General features: G+C 46.9%; 1 protein-coding gene across 14 annotated transcripts in view; it reads left to right on the top strand.

The window, feature by feature from the left end:
- Positions 1–11866, top strand: part of LOC146204634 (inactive dipeptidyl peptidase 10-like) — a 272165-nt gene extending 260299 nt beyond the window's left edge. For all 14 annotated transcript variants that reach the window (XM_084589331.1, XM_084589330.1, XM_084589325.1 and 11 more), the window contains one exon: positions 7529–11866. In XM_084589331.1, the coding sequence (XP_084445457.1) occupies positions 7529–7669 (141 nt within the window). In that variant the 3' untranslated portion in view covers positions 7670–11866. The remainder of the gene's footprint in view (positions 1–7528) is intronic.
- The last annotated feature ends 6312 nt before the right edge of the window (positions 11867–18178 follow it).

Genomic DNA, 18178 nt, shown 5'->3' with positions numbered 1-18178 from the left:
CGTTCCCACGCGCGGTGCAAACAAGCCTCGCGCGCGCATGTCACTTGCTACGCGTTGCCACCATCAGGCTAAAAGGCGCATAGGCGTGGAATACTCACTCTCTGGCGTAGGGCTTAACATTTGGGCGCTGAATTTTCAACTGGCTCGGCGTCGCAACTCTCATTATCGCAGCGCAAAGGTTGCGAGGTAGCGACGCCACGTCCGCGTTGCCTGCGGCGGGCGGAGATTCGCGTGGTGCACTTGATTGTGGGATTACCAACTACTCTGCCGACGGCTCGTGAGAGGAACATTATAGCTACCTTCGTTGTTCTTGAAGCCGGAGGGACAGCACAGACGAGAGCAGAATAAAAGATAAAATTTTGAGAGCTTCAGAGACCTGCACTGGAGAAATGCGAAAGAATGTGCATTGGCTGCTCTTTAGTAGCTCCTAGAGTGTCGTGACTCGGCACTTTAGGGTGTCATGACTAAACACTAGTCAAGGTTATGACTGATTGACTAACGCAAGTCATGTACTCCATAGTCATGCACATTGGTTCTCCGACCTGACTGACTAATCTATAATGACCCACATTACATGACTAGGCATGACATGACGTTTATATACAACTTGTCATTACATACAAACTCATGACTACCAGTGTCATCTGAATGTGATGTTATGTGTTACATTTTGCTTCCACGCTTTGCTTCCACGTTTTCAAAAACATAGCCAAGTAAGGCTTCTGCCCTAATAAACACTAGCAGCGGTCGCAGCTGAAGAAAGGTAGAAAAGAAGTGGCCGGTGAAAAATGAAGAGGAAATTGAACCCATGCTGTTTTCAAGTAGTATATAATGCGCTAGTTTTATGCTGTCACTCTTCAGCTCACTTTATTCGCATGATCCTCTCGTCGGAAGGTAATTTTATTCGATGCTTTCATGTACCATATTATTCGCGTACACTTATGCTCACGTATCATTGTCTGGTAACATGAATACATTCTCCCTTCAATTTCTTCTTAAAGGGGTAAAGACACCAAATTTTTGTGTTCTAATTTTCTGTTGTAAATAGTCATTAGCGATTCTGTAAGCATAGAGCACTGTGTTAGAAGCATGAAATCACAATACATAATTTATTGTCATATTATTAGTACGCAGCAGTTTCGGTCCAGGTTTTAACTTGACGTCAAAAAGCAGAACACATAATGTTGACATTTCTCGTAGACCAAAAACTGTGACGTCAACGAGTAGGCGCGCCGTCTGCTCTCTTTGCAGTATGACTCCGCCGTGCACTTATGGTGGAGCTACACTGCGGAAACAGTTCGTCAACTGCGTTCGCAAACATAACGTTTGCGCTATGTTGGCGATCCTGTCACGCAGCGCCAACATGAACTGTTTGAAAAAATGTCGCCAACTTACTCTGCGACAGTTGGCAACATCGTATCATACCGCAGAAGCTTAACTGTTCCTCATAGTAGCGCCGATGTCGGGAGCCGCTCGCATCGCTACAATTTCGCCCAAATTCCTACTCTATACGAGGGGCTGTGAAAAATTAATTTACGGAAGAGGCTTTGGCTATGAAGGAGAGGTGCGTAAATGCTCGCTATTTTATAGTTTGCATCTCGAGGCACCGCTTTCATGTACCGTTTTGAGCGTCGCTTTCATGTGTGAGAATCTGATGACTGTGGAGAGAAAATTCACAAATTTTAACGAATAAAAATTGTTATCAAGTATAGCTTTGGCAATAGTGAACTGAAATCGAGAATTGCTTACAGGGCGCACGTACAATCACCGCGAAGCGCCGGTGTAACCCGGTGCGCCGGTGTGACCCGGTGCGCCGAAAAATGCTGCAAGCGGACCGTACGGTCGTCGGCGCTACTTGCGGAGAGCAAATTGACCCGATTGAGGACGGTCGCCAAACACACGACGGGCTTCCTAGCGATGGGTGCTGACAAAAAACGAATCTTCATTACAGCGTGGACCCGTTCCCAAGTGCCGTCAGGCGAAACCGACTAAAGGCCTAGCGATGAATATGGCAGGCAGAGAGCAGCACAGTTCGTCTCCTTCGGCGCCCGCGGGGAGGGGGACACCGTTGCCGAAAGCCCCACATTTGTGCAGGCATGTGCACGAGTATAGCAGGGAGTCCTGACAACATTCGTCTTTTCTGGTACGATGCCTAGGAGCGCTACACTTCTGCGGCGCCTGACCACTCCGGCCTCAATAATGCCGTCCGCCGACCATCGCCGCGCCGTCAGTAGCAGCGTTCACAAATTTTAGTGAATGAAAATGACTATCAAGTATAGTTTTGGCCACAGTGAACCGCCGTGTCGTCCGTGCGTTAGAACTGTTAGAAAGCTGCCACGTCTGTGTACGTCCAATGGAAGAGCTGAAAGGAGCCGACCAGCAACAGCAAGGTTGCTTGAGCTGATGGCAGCATACCTCAAAAGTCAAAGCATTGGTCAAAGCATCGTCTCTTTCGTCAGAAATATTGTGCAGTGATGTCACAAATATCTGGTATGGTTAGTTGGCTTTCTTTTTTTCTTTTTTTTTTTCAGTCAATTTACGTCATTCAGTTCGCTAGCGATGAATCTGGAATATGAAAGCGAGCAGTTCCAGAAACTTTAAAATAGGGTAATCTCGCCGTTCTTCGAGCAAAGCACAGAGCAGTATATATACGCGCTTACATCCTCCGCCACCCCCACCTCCCTTTTCCGCCGGAACGGCGGCTTGTGTTGCGGTGGCCTGCGTGCAACGGAGGGAGCGCTAAAGATTTGTCTGCTTCTATGCGCAGCGCGTTAGAGCACTGGGTTCAATATTGGCCGCTTTCGTACCTTAAGTTACGCCCAGGCCCATTATGTGAAAGAACTACACTGACAGAAAATTGTCTGTCCTCAAGTTTAGCAAAACCTTGTATAATTCACAGCATAATTTCAAATGACAACCTTTACGCACCCCTTTAGAAGATGCTGTCAGTCTTGGCAGTTATTTCTTTTCCGTCACTATCTGCAGGTGTGCGGGCGCGCGTGTGAGCAGGTACTGCAGGCGAACTATATATTTGCAGCCCCGCATACGGTCAGTACGCTTGCACTCACGTTTTTATTCGAATGAGGAAAGCAAACGCACAAACCCTATGTGCTGCGAAGAAGCACACTGACGACTTCCTGCGTCGCTCAGCATACGAGGCACCCGCCAAACCACCGGAAGAAAAATAACGAAAGTAAAAAATCACTAACGCATAGAATCAGCGCTCACTACACATTCCCACGCATCGCGCCTTTTGACTGAGCAGCGCGCCTTTCTCAAGGAAACAAAAAATACTGCAGGCGGCACGTGCATGTGACGTATGCTTCTTCACTCATGCGTCACGTGACTGCGCACCCAGGATCTGAAAAAATACGCTTCCGTATTTAGGGAAACTAGAAAGGTTGGGGTGCACGCGCTGCTGCAACGCCTCCATTCATTTAGTCGAGTCTTCATCAATGCGGTGAGGTTATTTTTGTTTTACTTTATAGCGATAAAACGAGGCTATAGCTTTGGAGCAAGCAATAAAATCATTACAGTCCCTTAAGACGTAAAAATACTACGAAGTCTCGTTCTGCCCGACGCGTAGTTTGCTGCCGGAATAATTCTCGCGTAAGGACGCGCAGCGCAAACGTTTCTAAATTTTGCCTAATACCAAAAAACGGTTGTAATCATGGACTAGCTACATGCATTGTGGACGCATTAGCGGTTGAGCTGCACCGTATTTAGAAATGTGGCATATAGAATTCTGTGGGTGTTGGGCTTCTTTATCGCTCACTGAAGCTCTGTTTTTTTTTTTTTTTTTTGCTCACAAGCTAGTGTCAAGGCTCTTAAACCGGACTAGTTGGTTACTTTATCCAGACATTGTTGCTAGCGAAAACACACACACACACACACACACACACACACACACACACACACGCACGCACGCACGCACGCACGCACACACACACACACACACACACACACACACACACACACACACACACGCACACGCACACGCACACGCACACACACACGCACACACACACACACACACACACACACACACACACACACACACACACACACACACACACACACACACACACACACACACACACACACACACACACACACACACACACACACACACACACACACAGAGAGAGAGAGAGAGAACACAGAGAACACAGAACACAGAGACAGACAGAAGGAGAAACGACAGGACACACGAGAGACTTGCAACTAAAATTTATTGCGGGCAGGATGCATTTATACGCTCTTTTATCTTGTGACGGGAAGAGAATCTCGTCAGCCTTCTGTTCGATTTTAGTGGACTTGCGGCGGGTCATTCCAGCACATTTAAAATTTATGATGGGGCAAATAACAGATTGCTGCATTTTGTGTCACTCCACTTACATCTGAAATCTGCTTAACCTTGATCGACGTTTAAATTAAAGGGGGTCTTAAATAATTCATGAATGAATAGGCTTTGCTCAAGCGCGTTCTGACGTTGACACCATTATAAGTGCACGGCACTGCCTTTTGACTGACACCGCGTCAGCTCCACACGTCGCACGTGTCGCGCGGCGCTGCACTATGATACTGCGTTTAAATCTGAAGAATTAGGTCGGAATACATGCGGCGTTTTTTTGTTTTTTTTTTTTTCACGACTTTCGCGCGTCGAAAACTGCCGCGCCGACGCGACGCCCAGCTCGAGATACATGGATCGACGAAGCGGCGCGAGCGCCTCCGCGTATGGCTCGATGCGAAAGAAAATACATCAACGAGCGGAAATAACCGCAGAGCGAGGTACTTCAGAGAAGCGACGCTGTTCCTTGTGTTAAAATCGCGAAAGGGCGCATTCAAACGCAACTACGCTAAAAGTAGAAAGCGTACACAGGTCGCACAAGGATTTGGCTCGTTGAACGAAGATGCCTCGGAATGCCCGCTCGTATACCAGCGGCACGGTTCTTTTTTTTTTTTTTTTTTACATATTTTGCTTCAGGGAGAAAACAAATACATTACGATCCGAGAGTAGGTCGTATACTCACAAAAAAGCGACATTCCATGCTTTATTAAGCGTTTATTTTTACGATAATCACATTTCTGCGGCCAAACTGCCGCGCACTTCGACAGCCATGGCGGCCATCTTGACAGCGGCCGCTCAAACCGGAAATGACAGCTTTCCGCGCTCCTATTGGCTCGCGTCGGCAGTAGCTTCCGGTTCGAGAGGACGCCGCGCTGCCCGCGCGTCAAATATCTGGCAGGGCCAGATCGGCGGCGGCGCGCGTTTTTTCCGACGCCGGGCGTAAAACGCCCACTTGACTCGGCAAAAACGCTCCATGTATTCCGGCACGCAGGACTAGTGCCGGCGTTCTCGCGAATGTGAAAAGAAAAAAAAGAAGGCAGGGCAGCATTTATACTCATTACCATCCAACCAAGCGTAGTCGAAAAAGCGCGAGCTATTCATGTTGCCGGCGACTGTTGCGGGCCGCTTGTAGCATTACTCGGCATACCGGATCACACCGGCGCTTCGTGGTGGTGGTACGCGCGTCCTGCGATGTAAGAAATTGTCGATTTCACTTCACTGTTGCCAAAACTGTACTTGATAGCCATTTTCATTCGCTAAAATTTGTGACATTTCTCTCCTCAATAATCAGGTTTGTGCGTGGAAAAGGTTGCAAATAAAAGCGCACAGCATTGTCAAAAACTTCGCAGTAAAAGAAAAATTTGCCCTCGTCCAAGGAATGAGATCCGTCAATACTGCCTTTATCAACTAATATCGCCAGGGCAACCATGCCGTTCTACCAACTCCAGGCCAACTGGGACTCCTGGGATTTGTCATGAAGAAGCTGAATAGATCACTACTTCGAAGCGCCTATTATGTTAGCCCAATGTGTTAGGGGGACCCTCCCAGTAGAGAAGACTTCAATTAAGGGAGTGACTAGTTTTTAACATCCGCCTGAGTGTAGTCCTACGGCTACAAATGGAGATGCTGTTGACCAATTAATTTAAAGTAGCTTCTACATTGAGGGATTCTCCTGGATACAAAGGAATAACGCTGTTTTATCTTCAATTCAATTCAATTTATTTTCAACTCGAAGTTGTTGATCGATTGGCAGCCTAGTCCAGACAATTGCTAGGCGTCCCGGTTAGCCTAGTTGGTAGAGTGACTGTCCTACAGCTGGGCAGATGTTTCGTCATCTTCGAAGCTTTTCACAAATATTCACATTTTCCTTTGAAAACGTACATTTGCGTTCATCTGGAGGCTGTATGAGTGATTGCTCTCAAAGTTGAATCTCACTGTAGTTAATTAACTATAGTCTACCCTGTATTTGAACAGTGGTGTTGAACATCTTAGTCAGAAATTTCCTCGCTCAAAATTTCCTGTCCCAGACACTTTTTCCTTGATACAGCTTGAAAACTCTAACGTATTTGGAAAACATCGGAGTATTTTTTTTTTCTTAACCCCCAAACTTCAGTAAAAATTTCCGTTTCCCCCAATTTAAAGTTATCCAAGCAGAAAATCCTCGTACTTGACTGAGATAAATATTTATTTGTGCCCAAGGTTCGCACTGCGCCACATATTTTCAAGTGCTAAAATGGTATCCGCTGCCGTTAGACCCGCGTTAAGCTTTGCATGATGTAACCAAAAGCAAGTGGGCAACGGCATAAGAATTAATCACTTTGCTTTGTCTAGTCAATCTAATCAACTCAAGCGAAACTTGAACAAGAAAACAGTATTTCAAACAAAACATGATGTTTTATGAGCTTGGCCACTGACAGTGAGTCGCTGAGCTTGGCTATCAAATCCGTTACGAAACCGCTAAAGTCGGCGGTAGCACAGAGGGAAAACCTCGCGCCTATTAAGGAAAGCCAGCTTTCAATGCTCATAGTTTCAATAAAGAGTGGAGAACTAATAACTACTGACAACCTGCGAACACAGCGAACACACATGCTGTTCCTTCACGCCAGGATGATCAGCGGCATTTGTGATCTGCGTGCGCACTCCGCTCTCGCAGTCATTCGCAGTAGCGACTAGCGCCAGCCATCAGCGCCCAAGAAATTCAGTTACACCAGTGCGTGGCCGTGACCAGTCATTGTAAAAATCTCGTTGCTGTCATATTTTACACGCATATAACTCCACATGTTCGCAGCGCAACTTGAGACAACATATATATTTGTGGAACGTTCACAAAAGCTACAGGAAGCTCAATGCTAGTCCTTGTCACATCTTCATCCGTCCTCCTCCTCTTTGCCTTTTCTTTTTTTTTTTTTTTTTGCTGCTGTTTTTTTGCAACGTCACTAACACGCACTAAAATGCTGTTGGAGATCACTGCAGGTACGCACCATGTACCTGGGCCTTCAATAACTTTTGCATGCCTGACATGCACGAATGCTAAACAAACACGTTGTGCTGCTCGCATGAAGGTTGACACAGGACACGACCGTTTTCTGCTCGGAATATTACTTAATCTGTCAGATGTTCTGTGCTGAGAGTGTGCAGTCATATTCAGCGAACTGTTCTCTGTTGCTTTGTTCGCAGGTGTACCCGGACGAGAAGCATGCCCTGAGCCACGTCACTACGCATCTGTACAATGCCATGGAGGATTTCATTGATGACTGCTTCGAGGGCTCTGACCACACCGTGGAGGAAGTCGGCTTGATGCAAGTGAAGGCCTCGTGATAATTGCTGCGCTACACTGCACCAGGGCGTCTCCATTACCACCCTGACGACTGGCAACATTAGCATCACCTTCAATCATTGCGCACGCTCTCTGCAGCCAAAGGAAGATAAAAGGAGCACCCGTTGCTGCAGCACCCAACACCGCAGGTCGCGAGCAACGCAACCACTGGAGGCCTTGGCGCTCACGCTTCTCAAATCGGAAAACTAGAGCACAGAGCTGTTGCGACTGCAGCTCGCCACTTTGGCTGCGCCGCAGTACCAAACGCTAGTCATGGAGCGCTATAAAGTCACTCCGGCAGAAAATCACTTTGTTAAGGATACTCGTTTGCTGTGCTAGTCTTCTAGTAGAGTAGCTGGGCAGAAGGAAATATTTAGATTAGGGCAGAGCCTGCTAGTGCTACTTTTGTTGTAGGCTCTCTTCGTATATATACAACATACATAGCGTGTTAAATACTGCGCATGCTGGTACTGGTGCTGCTTATGGAAACACGCTCTGCTGGCGGACTCTGCAAGAGGTGACCCTTCTGAAAGGAGAGAATTCTCAAAAGTTACTAGCAGTGTTTAATGTTTAAGGCAGAGCATTTTGCTCATTCCTTATACGGCTCTTTGGCTTGTGCTCAGCATCTGCCTGTGGGTAACAATATTTAAAAGAAGCATGGTTGTTTGGTAATCCTGCTGTTAAAGCTGCATATGCTGCAAAGGACTCACCGTGCCCAAAATACAGAACAGGAAGGCATGGGCATATGACCTTACCTCTGTGAGCAAAATAATTATTGGCACTGATATCTACCCATGTTTACTACCCTCATGCAATTAATACTTAAAGAATTTATCAATATTAATTCCTCTGATAGTTTAAGTATTGTATGCTATATAGTAAAAAAGGCTTCATTAGAATAGAGAGGACTCATAATTGCCTTTGCAGTTGCAACTGAGGCTCTTGTTCAAAATCATATCTTCATCATGCTGAATTTACTCCCTTTTAACCCCTGCTACTCATTGGATGACAGCACACAAAAAGAAAAACAGGAGACGCCCTGTGTGAACACCAAACTACTACCTTTCAGCATTTGTATACAGTAAACTTCCCACTCAAACTTAAGAGTCATATCGACACATTTGCATCCCTGAAGAGTTTCTCAACATAGAAACAAATCACAGAGATGCACGCATATAACTAATCATTTTATCATTAGCATAGACGTCCATTAGTCCTTCATGTACATAGACATCACAAATTTATGACTTGCTCTATTCTTGATCAATTCTATAGTTTTGCCCACATTTAGGATTTTTCAGCATTTTACAAGAAGCTTGGCAAGAGTGGTGTACATAGTGACTATCAGTAGCTAATATAGAAAGCAAGCCCAACCCATCTAGTTGCCAGATTTGGCACTGAAACGATTACTAACCACTTTCTAATCAGATATCGTCTTGGTTCTATATCTTACTTTCTTTTGTTTTCCTTTTTTTTAATATTCATTTTTATGTGACTCTTCAAAGCACTTCTTCATTCTCTGCTGTACTGCATGTGTGGTAAAACTCCTATGGTTTAGATTATTTCATTTTCTCACTGTATACAGACTCATCTCAAGCTCTGGGTCGCAATGAAATTTATTGTTCAGCGTGACTTTTTGCGTGCAGGCTTTTGCTTGAAGGCATGCATGTCTCTGGCTCTGTACAGGAATGATAAAAGTTGCTTTTGCCAAAAAATTTCCAGATAAATTATTTCAAAACCCCCCATATCTGGCTAGAAGGTATGTCAATGATAGAACCGCATGTCAGGACACAGTACTTCCCTGCTGGATTACTTATGCTTGTCATAAGCTTTGATGGCTTGTGGAAATGGCAGCAATTAGTAACGCCAACTTGTGCAGTGAATTTCTTTGTAGTATAGTTATAGATCACAAACACATGTATATGTAATATTATCATACAATTTTCAAATTTTTGGAGAAAATGAAACAAGCTTGCTGGTGTGCTTTGACCACCATACACCTGTGTGGGGACTGCAGATGGCTGTTTTTTATATGGGAGTTGTATGATCTTGTTTTATTATACCTCCAATGATGTGGTAATTATTTTTGTCCCTGCGGATATTTCTATTATTGTATGTTTTGAGAACGTTTTTCTCCATGTACCAAAGCTGAAACTATGATTAGCATATTTGCCAACTTTCATTTTTTTTCTCAATGTGTGAGTATTGGCACGTCTGTGTGTGCTCTTATTTCTTCAAGCCTACTCAAAGCGCTATTGTAATCAAGTTGCACTTTTGAAGTTGTTAAAGTGTGACTAAACACATGCTTAGCCAAGTTGTTTTTTCTCTGTTTCATATGCACAGCAAATATTTCCACCCATTAATATTCTTTTTTTTTTCTGGGAACTGTTTCCATTACTCTCATTTAATCTAATCAACAAAATTATATGGCTGGTGGCCAAAACGTGGGCACCACAGATGGCGTGACTAATGTGGTTTTGTGGCTTTGCTTTCAGAATCGTCTATAAGGCTGAAGTTATCAACCTAGGCATAGAAAATGTCAGGCTAAACTTAGTAGCTGGCCACACTTGAGTGATCACATGGTCGCAATTCTTTGGTGTATGGTGTTGTTTAGTGCGCCTCGTGCAACGCAGCCATTTCATCAGTGCCAGAGCAACTGTGATGTGGAAGCAATTGCTGATATATGTGATACATTACTCTTCTTTCTCTCTTGACCTTTTTTTTCTAGGATATTTAACGTGTACATACCACATAGCCTCTCACTAGAAGACCATACGACACGACTGACAGCCAGCTATTTCGTCAACATCTATGCAGCAGTAGTGTGTACAGCAATTTCTCAGCACACGCAGTCGATGTGGGGGAAGCTTTTGTCTGCAAGGAACTGGCGGGCCAATTCCTTTTTTCCCCTTTCCGAAGGTCAAGCACACCCTCCCATAGCCGCTTGCCCTTCACATTTTAACTTTCCAGGAGTAACTCCCGTTTATTTCGCGCAGGAAAAGCAAGTCAGGAAGCAAGGGTTGCCTGCGAGCGTAGGCGTTTTGTTGAGGCTTTTCTAGGACGCTCCCCTTTCGAGTGCCGCGGTCCATGCTTAGCGCGAAGCCCCGCCCTGTTCGCCCCCGGCTCCGCTCCCATCGCCGCAGCTGTCCGCGCACCATCTGCGAGAATGGCCTCGTTATTCCTCACTTTTCTAATCAAAAAGTTCACGGGCGTAATCGCACCGTTGCTTAGAATATTTATCGGTCGACGCCTTTCACTGTCGAGCTAGCGGTCCTCTCCGGGACATACAGGACAACAAATAGCAGTTATGTACATAGAATCTGTTCGAAGCATATGGCCTTGCGTCCCAGTATTTTCACTTGTCAGGCTCCTGTCACATATAGCTGAGCCAACGCGAAAGATTCTCTGAAAATACTCTTGGCACGGACCCCGGTGAGTGGCCTTGCTTTCGGAGGTTTCGAAGACTCTAAGGTGCTCTTCGCTGACGACGACATGCCGGCGGCCCGACACAGTGCTCAACGGGCCAAGGGTGCTGCTCGTGCGCGCTCGACAGAGAAGAGTGTGCTGGCCGGCTCGTTGGAGAAAAATACGGCAGAACTAGGCGAGCTTGACAGCGGGTTTTAATACGCTGTGCGCGGTTTGTCGCTTCTTCCATCTGCATATCTCAATCCTCACGTATGCAGGAAAACGGAGTGGAAAGCTAAACGTCTCACTTGTTCACTGATGTTTCGAAATGCTGGTATTTGGAGAGAAAAAAAAATGAAAACAAGCGAAGTGGTAGCTTTGTTGTAGCTTATGCCATAAGCCAACATGTGTCCTCGAGGCTTGTCCTTGTGGAGAATTTTGTCAAGGCTACATTCTTTAGGGTCATGTTATAAGCCTTCTGCAGTATACACTTTTCACTAATCTGATATCCCTTAGACTTGATAACTTTCTAGACATCCTTGCCACGTATTGGCTGCAATCTTCTGTTCAATGGCAGCAAATAGGTGAAAAGGCTAGACTATGAATGTAGAGATAAAACATCCTGATCTAATGGTTCAGATTGATACTTGGCTACATATGACTGGCTCTGTCATTTTCAGCCACTGTGTGCTGCTCGACAAGAACCCTTGCACGACACTCAGCATTATTGTTGAGAATATGAAATAAAGACAAATGGTTGAAAATATTGTTCTGCCGAATTCCTATTTCGTCTACTTGTTGTGTGGAACCGCGGGATGACGCAACGGTTATATGTTTATGGGTTCCTGGCCTCTTCTTTGCTACATTTGTTACCATTGGCTCACACTTGTATACAGTCGTGGACAAAAATTTACGGAGTGCTAGTCCGCGGAAAAAAAAAAACTGCTAGGTACCATGCAAACTAGTTCATTGAACAGTCTAGAAACATGAGGGGGCACTGATGCTTCATTCATTGGTACGAACACAAACGACTGGATAGCAAAGCAACAGATTTTTTTTTTTTTTTTCACGTGAACTCGCATCCCGTAAATCCGGCCTTGTACATGACTGCGCGGGCCACATATAGGAAACACTACAGGCGCTGTAGTCTCTTCTGTAACTCTCATTACCTTCATAACGTGCGGTGACTCAAGGCTGGCATACGGATGAATGAACTGTGTCTAGTTGGCGCATCAGTCGCGCTGTACACCTCCTATAGTTACCACACAAAAAGGTATAAATGACGGAAAGGAGACTCGCTGTCCCCTCTACATACCGCACCACTGACATGACAGGTATACCAAGCACTGTGTCAGGTGACATCGCTTGTTATTAAGTTGTCGCCGTTATCACCTATGGAAGAAAGTGTGCTGCATAAGACCTTCCTCCCATAGCGAGGCTCACGTCGGGCGAGAGCCTAAAAACGAAAGCCACTGGACAGCTGGAGAAATGATCTCAACACGGGAGAACCCACATCCGGGAGCTCTTCGCATAAGCAAGGGGGACTCGGAGACCGGTTAGCTGAAGTGGATCCGGTCCGCCCGGTGACAAACATCAGCCGTTTTAACGCGACAGGGTTAAAGGTCTCGTTCGCCGAAAATAAGACGTTGTCCGTCGGCACTGGTGTTTTAGGCGAACAATCACGAGCATGGCGCTGGTAGGCGGTATCTGGCAGCTAGCTGACATGGCCGCGTACTGACTGCACGGTTGCCTGAAGTTGCTTTTGGCAGGCGCTGCAACTCGGGTCTCTCCTTTCATTTGGGAGGGTGATATCAGAGTCAGCTTACCAGGACCCTTGCATTCACGTCACCTCTAGGCCAAGTAGGCACGTTCACGGCTTCGTTAAGGCGGGACTTTTTATGTGTACTGGTAGCCTACGCTATCACGTCATACCCTCAAAGGCGGAGCTAAAGTCTCCTCCATAAATTTGCTCACCGAAGAATGGATTGACTTTTGCCTACACAGTAGGAGGGTTTGCGTCCGATCCTGTAACCGAGGATGCGCCACTGGCGATGAAGCCTAAGAGGTAAGACTGGGAGCAGCTGAGCGCTCCCGAAGGTCAGTCAATCGGAGGCCACGCTGATGGATGCTCATGTGGTAGACTGCATGGTTTCCTCAGAGGCTGACCAATTCTGGGGAAATCTGACTCGCGAATGCGAGTTGGAATCCTTGGACTTTGTGGACAGCTTTAACGGGGTCCACAGAACACTGCAGTATTTCCTTATGGTGGATCCTATCAAGAAACGAACCTATATAGATTATAAGGGTTACCCGCCTCCTTGTTACCTAAAATGGAAGCCGCTTCAGTGGATGTGATTGCTCCAATGTTGTGGAGTGCAAGAGTGGTTCATCCGCCGATTCAGTTCAGGGGCTGCACCGGGCAATTCTATAAGCATGGACGTCGCTGTGAAATACCCGTTGACTTCGTCATCGGGGGTATGGGCGTTCCTGTGTAAGCCAGTCCTCGGTGAAGCAGAGGGGTGCTACTAAATAATGCCTTCATTCCCCATACGGGAAGCCAGGACCGTACGTCCCTGGGAAACGCTGAGGCCTACGGGCGTCTCGGTAGGCTATGAGATTAAAGGCAGTGAAGGCAGAACTGTTGAATGCACCCTTTGTGCTTCTCTGAGCAGTACCGCCGTGACACCAATTGGGTGCGGAATGAAGCCTCCACTCGCTCTTCTGGGACGTAGGTGGCAGGTTCTGTTTCCAGCTACAGGACCGGCGTCAAAACCAATACGCTTAAAAAGCTTGGTAGAGTCGGGCTCTCGCTTGGACCGCGGCACGAAGAGAGTTGCCGAAATCGGGAATGCTACGTCGTCTGGTAGGAGTGTACATCATTGAAGTGCACCACGGTTAGTTGCCACCCTGCCTGCCCGAGCATTTCGGTTATACCCACCAAACCTGTGGTAGTAGTTGACTAGTCAGTCACGCACGCTGGTAGGGTTATCGGCACTGTCGTGGACCAGAGGATAACCTAACCGAAATGGGTACAGAAGCCTTCCACGGCGTTGGAGTCCTCCCTTGTGTGGGGCTCAGCTCTTACACAGGTAAGGGGCTCGGCCCAGGTGATTCTATGTAAGCCTGAAAGATAATGTTTGGCGAGCTGTTGCTATGGTGGGTCAGTGATTCGTGCCGCCATCAGACAGCCTTAAATCTGTCTCGTGCGACAGAAACCCATTAGTGGCCCCTTTTATATTCATGTGTGCGACAAACGGACTCGCTTTGCCTTTGAATCCTGTGAACCACGGTAGCTCGAACCATCTTTGCAGTTTGAAGTGTTCGAAACTGTTTCTGTCCTCGAAAGGGCGCAGCGGAGTTTAGGAGCCTTTTCCAAACGCACACCATTTTGAAAGCCAGGCGCCGGGCCCAGGGGGCGGGGGCGGATGTCCACCGGTGGGTTCCGAACCAACCTCCTCCCGCAGCCGAGACGGGCGCCCAAGCCACTAGGCCATGAAGTCGGATTCCCTCGCTCTGCAAAGCTTTATAAAATGAGTTTTTCTTCGCTTAAGAGCTGATATCTTCTTGTTCACGGCTTCGAACTCCCTCTTGGACAAAGAATCCAGCTGAGATAAGTTATTTAGTCTGCTTTAGTCAATTGGCATGATAATTAGAATACGTTCACCGCAGCTGAGAGCTTGGTCCTGCAAATTTTTTGACTTGGCAAAATACTTCCTTTTTTCTGAACACCCTACATGTAATGTCAAAAGCATGACAGCTGAAACATTGGCCCATTCGGGAAGATGAAGTTGGCTCACCAAAAGCATCAATGAACTTGCAAGTGCATTTGTCTGTAGTTCGGATGATGAGGATATTGTATGAAGGAATATGAATGTGCTGTTCTCGAACAGGCTGAGGACTAGGGTTCTATCAAGGACACAAGTGGTCATCCTTACGATCGACAGATTGATTGTTTGACTTTGTTAGCCTATAAAGTAGGGGGTGGGATGAATCAGACGGCCGCGAGCCTTTGAGGCTCGACGGTCTCCGAGGGCCAGGCCACTGCTTCCGTTGAACGGCATGGCCACAGCTGCGCATACACACTGTTCTGTGGTGTGGATACTACAGCATGGGAATATTTGTGGACATACACACGGATTGTGGATTACCATCATTATACATTTTCACGTTTTGATTGGGTTCTTACGTGAGCAGTCATCAACTCTTTCCTGTGCTACCAACGCAGACCAGTGCCCAATATGGCAGAGCCTTCCATATCCCTCCATACCCTTCTTTCATGCGTTCAACTAACCCGGTCCTGCTCTAGTTGCATCTGCGTGACCCTCGCAAACTTAATCTCATCTGCACACCTCAATTTCTACGTCCCCTCCTACGCTTGCCTTCTTTGGAATCCAATTTGTTACAAGCGACCACTGGTTATTTTTCCTTCGTATTGCATTTCTTGCCCATGCCCATTTATTGTCCGAATTTCTATCAGAATGTCATTAACTCGCTTTTGTTCCCTGACCGGTCGCATTCGGAAAGCAACTGCCCCTCCACTTTAGACCTATCATTTTTATTTTCATAGCTCTCTACGCGGTCCTCAATTTGAGTTCTTTTAAGTTAGCTTTCACGTTCAGTCCTATAAGTGAGTGCCAGTAAGATAAAGAACACTGGTAAGCTGGCACTCATGATCTGCGAGTGCTGCCAAATGCGCTCTTTTCCAATCTGATTCCCCTAGTTATTTCGCTTTCATGGTCCGAATCTGCTGCTACTACCTGTCCTAAGTAGACGTATTCCTTACCACTTCCAGCACTTCGCTACTTATTGTAAACTCGTTTGGTTTGTAAGGTTTAACGTCCCAAAGCGTCTCAGGCTATGAGAAACGCCGTAGTGGGAGACTCCGGAAATTTCGACAATCTGGGGTTTTTTACCGTGCACTGACATCGCACAGTACACAGGCGCCTTGGTTTTCGCCTCCACCGAAAAGCGGCCGCACAGGCCGGGAACAGTAGTCGAGCGCCGTAACCACTGCGCCACCCCGGCCGGGCTGATGATCCTTTTGGAGGATGTTGAATATTACTTTACACTTGCGCACATTAAGATTTAAGGCTACCTTTCTTATTTGCCTGTCTAGATCGTTAACTATTCCTTGCAATTCGTCCCCTGAGTTACTTGTGAAAGAAATGTCATTAGCGAATCGCAGAATAAGAGATCCCATTCTATATCCCTGAATATTTCCTCTAAGCAAATGATGAATTGGTGAATGGGAAGCAAATGGTGAACTGATTGTGTCTCCTTGCCTAACACTTTTTTTGTGTGTGGAAAGTTTACGCGGAGGGTACTGGGCTGCTACCGAAAAGCCGTCCCAGTTTGAGATGAAGCTCTCAAGAGCGAGTCAGAAAACATTTGGGTAGCGCTATAATGCCGCGGCCACTAGGCACCCTAGCGGCCACCAGAACTCCTGACTTGACACGTCTTTGCCGAGATCGATGGCTCTTTCACGTTCTAGTGCATCATCATCATCGTCAATAAACTGTGCCGCTACTTCAAGCAAGAGTCAAATAACATACCGGAAAATGATAGGCACCTTGATGGAGTGTATATGATATGTGTAGTATTGGTTGATTATTTAGGGGTGGCTTATATCGTGATTGGCTGACAAGTAAAGTGATTGGTGAACTCAACCAGCCGCATAGAGACATAGGCAGCTAGGGCAGGGTCCCAGCTGAACCGAAACGTTGGGAGAGAAGGAAAGCAGTCCCCTCTTCCGAGGACTTTGCGGTCGCGCTCGAAGACGCGGGGACGCACAGTTTGTACTCGCATTCCTAGGCTGCATCGTACCGGTGCTTTTTTTTTTCTTTTTTTTTTTAAAGAACGTTACGGGAGCTTGCATACCGACGACCCCGTAGTACGCCGACACCATCTATTGCCCGGAGGCACCTTGCTGGGGCTCTTTTGGAAGCTCGGCAGATCGTTCGAAGAGCAAGTGCTGCCATGCGAAATGGTGTTGGGCCCTTGTCCTTGACAGGGGGTGCCATTAAAAGTTACAATTAGCCGGCTCAGGTGCGGTGAAATTGTCTCGATGATGGCCCCAACCCTGGATGTCCCCAGCTGTGGGAAACAGGCGAGACAAATCTCACAGCATCCGACACCGGGGCGGTCCCTCGTTGCTGTTACGTGACTCTACGTTACCGTTTGACCGAGGGCAAGTTTGGTGGCGGAGCTAGGCGAGCGGCTTTATGTTTCAAGTTACGTTTCAAGTGTTACATTTCTCTAGTTGTGATTTGCAATTCTTTATCACATGAATGATGCCAGAGACTTCTCCGCGAGCGGTGCAGTGCTATTTTTGAAATTTCGGGCTGGATTTCGCGGTAATTTGCTAGGTGTTTGAAGGTCCTCGGCTGTATGTTCTTCTCGGCTACTGCCTCCTGTCTGCTGAGGTCTGTGTGGTTACGGAGATACAGACGGTAAAGCGAAGCGAAAGGTTGTTATGAGCTTTCCCGGTTATATGCACCTCTCTCGTTTGTCGTGTTAGCGTTTAGAATGAGAAAGACGAGGATGTGGCATTCTGCAGTGGCCAGATATTTAACCGCGGCGTCATAACTTAGAGTGTATCCGCAATCACAGTGTGTATTTATTCGTAAAGTCTGCACTCCTGTTACTTCCAATCTACGACCACCTCCACACACTGTTGTCTCCACTAGTTATTCTTAATCTATGTGTACATGCACACGATTGTCGCCAACTTTGAAGCTTCAAATAGTTTTCGTTTATCTACGCGATACTATCGTACGTGACCGATGCGTACGTGACCAAAGGCGTACTAGTAAAAGCTGACGCAGGAATCAACGTAGAGGATAAGGCCGGCCAGGAGGGCCTACTCGAGACTGGAACACTCGTCCGAGGTGTAGACGTTTTCTTCACTCACGTGGCGTGATGCCAGATGCTGGGCGACGAGAGCCGTCAACGCAGCCACGCCGATGACGAAGTGAACGAAAGCGCACGTCAGGCTCACCCGAGAAGCGCTTCCTTCTGTAGCCGCCGTTACCTTGCTTTCTACGGCTCACATATTGTCATCCGCGCTGACGCTCTTCAAGCAACACTACTACTCCTGCACGCCAGTT

This window comes from Amblyomma maculatum, chromosome 1 (assembly GCF_055883805.1).
Source record: "Amblyomma maculatum isolate TAMU_Amacu chromosome 1, ASM5588380v1, whole genome shotgun sequence".
Classification (NCBI taxonomy): domain Eukaryota; kingdom Metazoa; phylum Arthropoda; class Arachnida; order Ixodida; family Ixodidae; genus Amblyomma; species Amblyomma maculatum.
This window is presented reverse-complemented; position numbering and strand designations above follow the sequence as displayed.